Source organism: Drosophila albomicans, unplaced genomic scaffold, assembly GCF_009650485.2.
Source record: "Drosophila albomicans strain 15112-1751.03 unplaced genomic scaffold, ASM965048v2 utg000173l_pilon, whole genome shotgun sequence".
Lineage (NCBI taxonomy): Eukaryota > Metazoa > Arthropoda > Insecta > Diptera > Drosophilidae > Drosophila > Drosophila albomicans.
This window is the reverse complement of record NW_026263678.1, coordinates 9,867-19,257: the sequence shown is the minus strand read 5'-3', so window position 1 is coordinate 19,257 and position 9,391 is coordinate 9,867. Positions and strand designations below refer to the sequence as shown.

General features: G+C 36.6%; 1 protein-coding gene across 1 annotated transcript; it reads right to left on the bottom strand.

The window, feature by feature from the left end:
• Positions 1 to 518: 518 nt before the first annotated feature.
• Positions 519 to 6,897, bottom strand: LOC127566371 (uncharacterized). The gene is made up of 4 exons (XM_052008397.1): positions 6,612 to 6,897; positions 6,310 to 6,547; positions 1,172 to 1,331; positions 519 to 541 (listed from the first exon to the last, which is right to left on the bottom strand). Exons 1-4 carry the CDS (start codon positions 6,815 to 6,817, stop codon positions 519 to 521), a joined length of 627 nt encoding a protein of 208 aa, XP_051864357.1. The 5' UTR covers positions 6,818 to 6,897.
• Between the last annotated feature and the right edge of the window lie 2,494 nt (positions 6,898 to 9,391).

Here is a 9,391-nt window from a genome sequence, read left to right as displayed (position 1 = left end):
AGAGGAAAGCATTTAACCTATAACTGAACCACTACACGAACTTGCCCTGCAGATTCATGAGCGTAGTTCGTTGCTGGTGAAAATAAGCGCTTACTAGGAGCCAGTCACTACTTACAAAGTGGCGTCTACCCACTGCATTTCTTAATTTCCGTTTTTGTATGAAATGTCCGCAAATAGGGTCAATCGCCACCCGCCTCCGCTTACCACGAACTAGTGAGAATAGTGCAACATATTATAGGGGTCAGTAAATAAGTGCTTACATGGGACCTCATGGAAGCGCGAGGTAAAATTAAGGTGCTTACATGGGACACCCATGGAGGGTAGTAAAATAGTGCTTACATCGGACCATATGGAGGGGGTCGGGCCATTATATATTATTAAAAAAATTTACAAATTTTTATTACAGTTTATTATTTAATTTTAATTTTCTTTATTATTAATAAGTCGGATACTTTATTACTTTAAGGCAACTTAAGTTTTAAATATATCGTTTTTTTTTTGGAGCTGCAAGGCCTTTCTCACTGGTCCTCAGTTATGGAATCTGGAATAGGATAAAAGTCTTAATAGATTAAGTGGATAATAGTTTTTAATAATTTATCTTTTAAATACTCACACGATCATAACACAAAAGAAATTGTCTTCTTTGTAGGGCCGCATTCCCCTGTCCACTTATTTGCATAACGGTAATTTTCTGTCTAAATTTCCACTTGCCTCTTCTAGGCACATTGTCGCTTTCCAACTGTAGAACTATGCATTAATACTAACTGCTTGATATTCTTTATTATACTGTTTATTTAATATTTTTACACATTAAACATGATAAATGCAAACATAAATGCATTTTTTAAGTAACTCATCCTAATAATTGATCGCGGATCCGCTTTGCACTTCTCCAACTCAAATGCTTGCAATAATTTCATCATCTAGGAAACACAGCTGGGTTTGAAGTAAAAGAGTAGCACAAATAAAACACAAGACGCGTAAACCAAACAGCGATGTAAAAGCATAATCGAAGTTTTCTCTCTTAATACTTGTATTATACTTTTTCCACAAAAATAACAAAACAAAGCCGATGTTGCCGTTATTGTACTTATGCTTTTAGATGCGCATATATTTATTAACTAGCGTAGGTTCGACGTTCGATTATCTATAGGGTTAATCTAAGAAGTACCTATGTAGTGATCGCGAGGTAAGGACTTATCATAGGGCCATTGCAAACTCGAGCGACTCGGTGGTTCGACGTTCGATTTACATAGGGTCACTTTAGGTAAGTACCATTGTAGTGATCGGCGAGGTAAGGCACTTACCCAGGACAATCGACACCTCCAGTTCTGCAGGTGTGAATGATAACCAATCAATTTCACGACATTGATACCATCAGAGTTAATAAATGTTGAGACTGGAAAAAAAACATGCAAAACTACTCTCTCAATCGATCGAGAGAGAAAACACCCAGCCTACACAGAAAAGAAACTCACATTTCACAGTGCTAAGGTCAATTCTCGAAACCTAAATGATATTGAGAAAGCATTCGGATTGGGGATGAATCGTGGTTAATGCCTCAATATGATGATGATGATGATGATCAATTCTAATTCTCAACCAGTTATAGAAGACACATCGTTTTGAAGGCTTACCTCATACTCGACATCGTTAGCGAGAGAAGCGTTCTCCTTATTCATCAATTAAGTTTATGAAAAGCAAATATCCCCCCACACTTCGCTTCCATTACCGGTTCAAGATCACCCCATTCATCATTGCCTTAATTGAGTCAAAGCCCTCTCATTCATCGAACGTGTTACAAATGAAACACTATACACAACGCCTTCGATAAACGAGTCAATCAATCCAAATCGAGGACAACTCATAAAAATGAATATCAGTGAACGGCACGGAAGATCGGAAAGACAACGCAACAAAGCAAGTACCATTAATGTGGGGAATTCACATATCTAATGTGACTACACAAAAAAATTGAATTGGTGATGGGAAAAACTGGCGTCCTTACAGTGATTTATTCATTAATATTCACCGCCACTATAATATATTCAATGACTAGAATATATAAGAAATTTTGATTGATACTAATATGCCACCGAAGAATTTTAATCCGTAGGGTACAGAGGAACTAGCCCCAAGAATATAAAAAATAAAAACCACTCCTTAAACAAATATCGAAGCCGAGTCTACACCTAAATTCTCAAAATCTATTGTTTCTGGGACTGGTTTCATGTCACTCGCGACGAATAAACCCAATTATGTATATTGGGACGATCCAAATGAGTTGGTTGAACGATTACAACTCTTAATTGCCTCTCAAACAGCTGGAAATACGAATCATACTAATGAAATTACATCAATAATTGAGAGAGGCTCAAATTATACACTAAATTCATATATAATTAATTGATAACATTGAAATGAACTTATAATCATCATGTCTGTTGACAAGTTTGGACGTTATGTAAATGATAAGCAGATCTCTATTCATTTAAAACGACGTGAGAAAATACCAGGACTCTACATTGATAATGATGGAAGTTATAATATTCAAGGAAGACGTTTAAAAAATGGTCGCTTACCAATTGAGAATGCCGACTTGGCGATAAAAGAATATGTAGACCAAGTTGTAAACGATTTGAGAAATTTTCTAACATCAATGATTTCAAGTCATCAAGAAAGGAATGAGAGATTATTATCCGATAAATTGACTACAGTTCATCAGCGAATAATCAAGACTCAGAAAACTACATCAGATATTCTTGATAAAATTATACGCTCTCATATTCGAAAGTAATAAATATGTCTAGACGGGGAATAATTAATGAAATACATGCTCCTTCACGTAAGCATTTTCTTAGACGTAGAGTCATAACAAAAGGGATAAACGAATTATGGCAAGCTGACTTGGTTGAAATGGGGAAGTATGCACACTCAAACAATGGGTATCGCTACATGCTAACAGTGATAGACACATTCTCAAAATTTGGATGGGGGGAAGCAATAAAGTCTAAAAATGCAAAAGATGTTGCTGAGGCCATGGAGAAAATATTTCAATCAGGGAGAGGATTCCCCAAAAATCTTCAAACAGACGATGGAAAAGAGTTCTTTAACACCCAATTTAAGATATTAATGAAACGATATGGAATCAACCACTATTCAACATTTAGTAGTCTAAAGGCCTCAATTGTTGAACGATTTAATAGATCATTAAAAGACCTAATGTGGCGTGAATTTAGTTTCAATGGGACATACAAGTGGGTTGATGTATTCAAATCACTAATTTCCGTTTACAACAATAGACATCATAGAACTATACGAATGCCACCCGTTAATGTAAACACTAAAAATGAGAAACATATTTTGAAAACTGTCTACAACAACATTAAAATGTTTGCGGGAGCAAATTGAAAATGGGTGATTATGTACGCATCAGCAAGTACAAACATGTATTTGAAAAAGGCTATACTCCTAATTGGACAACTGAAATTTTTAAAATAAGCAAAGTACAAAATACTTACCCAACAACATACTTACTACAAGACTTCAATGGGAATCCAATTCAAGGTGGTTTCTACAAAGAGGAACTGAAAAAAACAAGTTTTCCTAACACTTATCTGGTTGAAAAAGTGTTAAAAAAGAAAGGGAATAGAGCTCTAGTGCGCTGGTTGGGTTTCCCCAAAACCGAAGACAGCTGGATTCATAAGAATGAAATTTTGTAATAATATAAGATTAAAAACAATTTTGTGTTTTGTATTTTTTCTTTTTATTTTACTTCAAGTTATTTATAATTTTTTATTTTTCTTAATTTATTAATATATACTCTTAATTTTAAACATTTTTTTATTTTTTATTTTATACATTTTAATTTTCAATAAAGTATTGTTTTATTATTCTAAACATTTAGTTTTCTTTTTTTCAACCTATCCATTAACATGAAATGTAATACTAATTATCCTTCGTAAATGTTGATCGCACTTTCATTATTATCCAACTTTCTTTTAAGATTATTTATTTTGTTCACACTAGTTTGATTACTGTGTGAGTTCTCTAGCGCAAACATTTGGCTGCGCCAAACTCTTGACTCCGCTTCTAGAATTGATATGGAACTCTCAATTTCTAAGGGAATTACTAAATAATGTGCTCTTGCTATAGTTGAAATCTTATCTTCTTCTATTATTGGCTTATCGTCCTCACTATCTAATGTAGTTTTTGTTACTTCGACTGTAGTGATTTCATGCCCTCTAGACCTAAACATCTGCATACTAGAACGTTCTTGCTTTCCTGTATACAAAGTATTTGAATAATTTGATAATGAAATGGCCATCAAACAACATGCCTTTACCCCCTTATTTATTCAAACTTTAACTCCACATCATCCCGAATCTGCATAAAAATCATTTGTTTTTATGCTGTAAATAAATGAATCCGTATCCATATAATTTAATTTGAGTGCTTTCCCAAACTTAGGTTTCATGTATTCATAATGGAAGTCATACATTTGACATCTCCAACACTACAAATCCTAAATAAATTGGTTTATCACAAATGTTGTGTAACCTCTTCATTTGAATTGCATACATAGTTTCACTGAACCTTGATGCACTATGAAAATTAGATTTTGATATTAAATCCCTGGCACATAATTTGGGTCGCCCTGACTTCCTATTTTCAATTGGATACTCCCACTCCGTTATTATCCGTACATCCACCCTTTTTTTCACTGTTTTCCATGGTTTTTCCATAAACAGCATTGTTCAATAATTTGAAAAAATCTTTTTCAAAATTATTTTTGGCTCTGGTCCTATGCTCAGTGTTTATATTAATATATTTCTTGAGCCTAAATTGAAGGATGGAGTAAATTTTTTTTAATTCCAAGCCATGTCTCATACACTGTTTTAAAGTCTTATAGTATATGATATAATTCTTCTTTTCAGCGAGATCGGCTATTAACTTTGGAGTTTTACAAGTGCTTGATGGTAGCTTGTTATCCGGACAGAATGGTAAATCATTATGTTCATCATGGATTGAGTAAGGGTAATCTAGATCAACCTCTAGAATATACCCATACTCACTATTTTCATGAATATTTTCTAGATTAAAACTCTTAACCTGATTCGTGTCTAACCATTTGAATTCTCCGTAAGGTAGTGGTTCAGACATAGCCCATCCATACAAATTGTTTGCATCCACATACATTAAAAATTCCAATTCTTTAGTAGGATCGAAATCTTTTAAGTATTTGTGGTTTGCTTTTGTATGCCTATGACTACATTGCACCAACCCACCCCGAATTCCACTCTTAAAATATGTAATCATATCAATGTCAGTGAGTAACTCGAGTTCAATCTCTGTGGTTTTTAACATAGCATCCCACTACAATCCTGGTGTAGTGTAATAATGGGCGGGGTCAAGATTGTAAATTGAAGAACAAATTGCCCTAAAATTTTGGAAAACGTCTGTTAACAATAAAACATCAGTTTTCAAATACAATTCTTAGTATTCCTTCAATGAACGACAATTAAAATGATACCATACTTGGATGACATGAGCGTAATCCTCTTCTGAACATTCTGACTCTGTTAAATTACTATAGAACTTGGATCTTGGTGGGAGAGAAGTTTTTTCAACAGAATCTAAATATTCGTAGGGGAAAACACCTTTCCTGCGAAGTAGTTCAAAATCTGACTAGTTTTTGTACTGTGATTTCAGCACATTGAAATTCTCACTCAAATTCCCCGCGAGTGTGTCTAGACTAGAGGGCATGAATCTGATAGTATCCAAAAACCTGATTTCTAGCGTATTTTTCCTTAGAGGGAGATATTTAGAAATTGAAATATATAATTCCTTATTCAAAGGAATAACTTTTATTTCCCCCTCAATTTCTCCAAGTTCTTTAACAAACAAATGAGAATCGTTTTTGGAGAAATTGTGAAAGAATACGGGGATAAAATCACCCGTCTTGTATTTAAGATTACATGAATTATGGGCTGCACCTCTATATTTACCTGTAAAATGACAGTGATCTTTCACTCTATCATTATTTAAAATACCCCTACATATGTGGCAAATGGTTGCTTTCCTAAAATTATCTAACTCATTATGACTCATGTGCATTGGAACCACTATTTTCATGTGGTTCTCATACAAATCGGACAAATCTGACGTTAAATTTTTAATGAAAGTGCGAGCGACATCACCTCCTGTCTTCGAAACAAACTTATCTAAGCCAGAGTCAAATGCACACTTTATGTAGTATGCAAATGCTACTGGCACATGCTTATTAATAATTTTTGTGTTTGCACTTACATCTAATGTTACTGGTTCCAATATGCATTCAAAGTCTGCATACACGATGAACGGAACCTCCAACTGACGGTGATGGTTTTTAAAGGTAATCTTCTGATCCTTCCTTGGTCCCTCGGTAACCACCCGACTACATCTCAATGTATGTTGAGCCGCCCTCTCCTCACTCGTTGAGTATTGTAAGCATTGATTACAGAACCAACGCTTAACTCGATGTTTACCCAGTTGTTTGGCAAGTAGACTGTGTATGAAAATTGAAATTGTAAGGTGATTGTGATATTTTCAAATTTAATGAATGTACTTACGATGAAATATTTTTAATCCACACATAGTGTCCATGAAAACCCGCCGTTGGTCCGTCGACGAATAATAAATTAATGTGGATTCTCATTTCCACTCCATCGCAGTAAAGCGGTCCAATTATTTTGTCAGATTCCTCATCATACCCGAAAACATTTAAACTTATGTGAGGGTTTCGTTGAGTGAACTCTTTTATTTTTCGAATTTCCATCGGGAATGTTAATCCATTGAAGTCAATCTTTACGTTGTTCACCTCAATTATTGGGGACGTGATCTCAACACCATAACTATTGCAATGGTATGATCTACTTATTGGTTTGAGGGCTGATATAATTGCCACTTAAAACAGAAGGCATCTTTGTTATGTACATTAACAACTGCCTTTCTATTTTTTAATTTAAGCGGAAGCTCAAAATGATTAGATCCTTTTGTCGGATCACATTTGTAAACATTAAGCTCCAGCCTAATGATTCGTGTCAAGATCCATCCGCTGTCCTTTTCCTGAAACTCACTCATTTTAGCGTCTATCACATTTTTATTGCGATTCAAAGAAGCGGGTGAAGTCGGATCCAGTCGTAATCAGAGACATTGTGCTCTGGAACGATTTTATTTCTTGTTGAATATCATACTCTTTTATTAGCATGTAGTCAGCAAACAACTCAAAATTGCATTTGGATGATAGGTGGGTAGTCATTACGCATTCCAAGTGAGGGATCAGTACTAATCCAGCCTCATTTAGGAATTCAATAGGCATCCTTACATCCGCTCCCTCGTTCTCAAACATGTATTGGAGAATACGTCCCTTGTATCCATTCACAATCTGCTTGATTCTTCCGTCCACCGGACGGATAGAGTTGTATTTATGTATATCGGTGCGAGCGTGGAAATGCCATTGCATACCTGCAGGTAGGTAATGCTGGCAGGAATAGCAATACTCCCCATTGATGGTGTTGGTGGTGTTGTTGAAGTTGTTGGTGTTCTCGGGATTCATGTTGATGTTTTTGTTTATTTTTTTATTTTGTTGGTTGAATAAAATAAAGTTTATTTTATTTGTAGTATTGTTTTTAAAGTATTTGATTATGTATTGTAAAATTGATTTTTATAATGTTGATTAACAATAATTTTTGAATTTTACAATTTGTTTAAACAAACTTTCGAAAGTTATTATCAATTTTCGCTGCACAATTATAATTTGTTTTCGACGAGGGTTTTATTGTTAATATTGAAGGTTTAAACAATTTTCACTGCACAATTATTCACTTAACAATTTTTAAATATTGTTAACTTTGGAGAATCGCGGAGCCGATTAACGTCTTCCTTCCTCCGCTCCGATTTCGAATACATTCGAATTGACGAGACAAGCGTGGCGCCTACGATCGTTTTACAGGTAGCGATGCGTCACGTGCAAGGCGCCTTCGATCGTTTTTCAGGTAGCGTTGGGCTTCCGAGCATATTTCATCACGTTTCGTAACGTTGATTCGTGTTAGGTTCACGTATTCGATCGTCTTGGATGTGGCGCTGCGTCACGTTTCCGTCCTTTCGTTTCGTAACGTTTCGATCTAGTATGATGCGTTGCCCCACGACCTACGTTTTCGAGGTGGGTGTTCGCGCGTTCGTACGCTACGTTCGTTAAAGAGCGTATCACGTTTTCGTAGGACGACTTCGTCTCACGTTTTCGAGTACGATCTACGAATCGACTGCGACCCCGACCCCGATCCCCTCACCGTCTCGTCTCGGGACACGCGACCTCGTGAGCGTATCGTAGCACGTGTTCGTCACACGTTTTCGTCCTCGATCTACGAATCGTTTTCGACTGCGACCCCGACTGCGAGCCCGAGTGCGACCCCGACCCCGAGGGCGTGTCGGGACAAGCGATCTCGACCCCGACCCCGAGGGCGTCTCGGGACAAGCGACCTCGACCCCGACTCCGAAGGATTTGTGTGACGAAACGCCCCCGATCCCGATCCTTTCATCGCCCCGTCTCGGATCGCGTACGATTCGTCACACAAATCCCACACTTGTCATTTCTACAGGTGACTCTAATTAAATTGCATCTTTATTACCTCACACTTGACATTTCAACAGGTGACCCTAATTAAATTGCATTTTTATTACCCCTAAATTGACATTAATGACAGGTGACCCTAATTAACTTCCTTGTACAAAAATTAGATTTGTATAGTAACTTGATATTCCAACTACTGATCGCAAATTAAAATTAAAGGAGATAGCTGATGCCTCAAAGATATCAGAAGGCTGTTTGTTTACGATTTTGCATGAACATTTGGATACGAAAAAACTCTACTCAAAGTGGGTGCCGCGATTGCTAGCACCGGACCAATAGCAACAACGCATCGATGCATTCGAGACGTGTTTAAGCATGTTGAAGCGCAAAAGGACCGATTTTTTCGCCGTTACGTAACCATGGACGAAACATGGATACACCACTATACTCCAGAATCCAGTCGTCAATCTTCTGAGTGGGTGGTAGCCGGTGAAAGCCGACCGAAGCGTCCTAAAACACAAATATCGTCGGGTAAGGTTATGGCGTCCATATTTTGGGATGCATACGGGATTTTGATTATAGACTACCTGGAGAAAGGTAAAACAATCAACAACGAATATTATATAAAGCTACCAGATCGACTGGGCCAAACGATTTAGAAAAAACGTCCACATATGGCAAAGAAGAAACCGCTGTTTCATCAGGATAATGCACCGTGTGACAAGTCTATGGCAACAATGCTGAAATTAAGCGAATTGAGGTTCGAACTAGTGCCACACC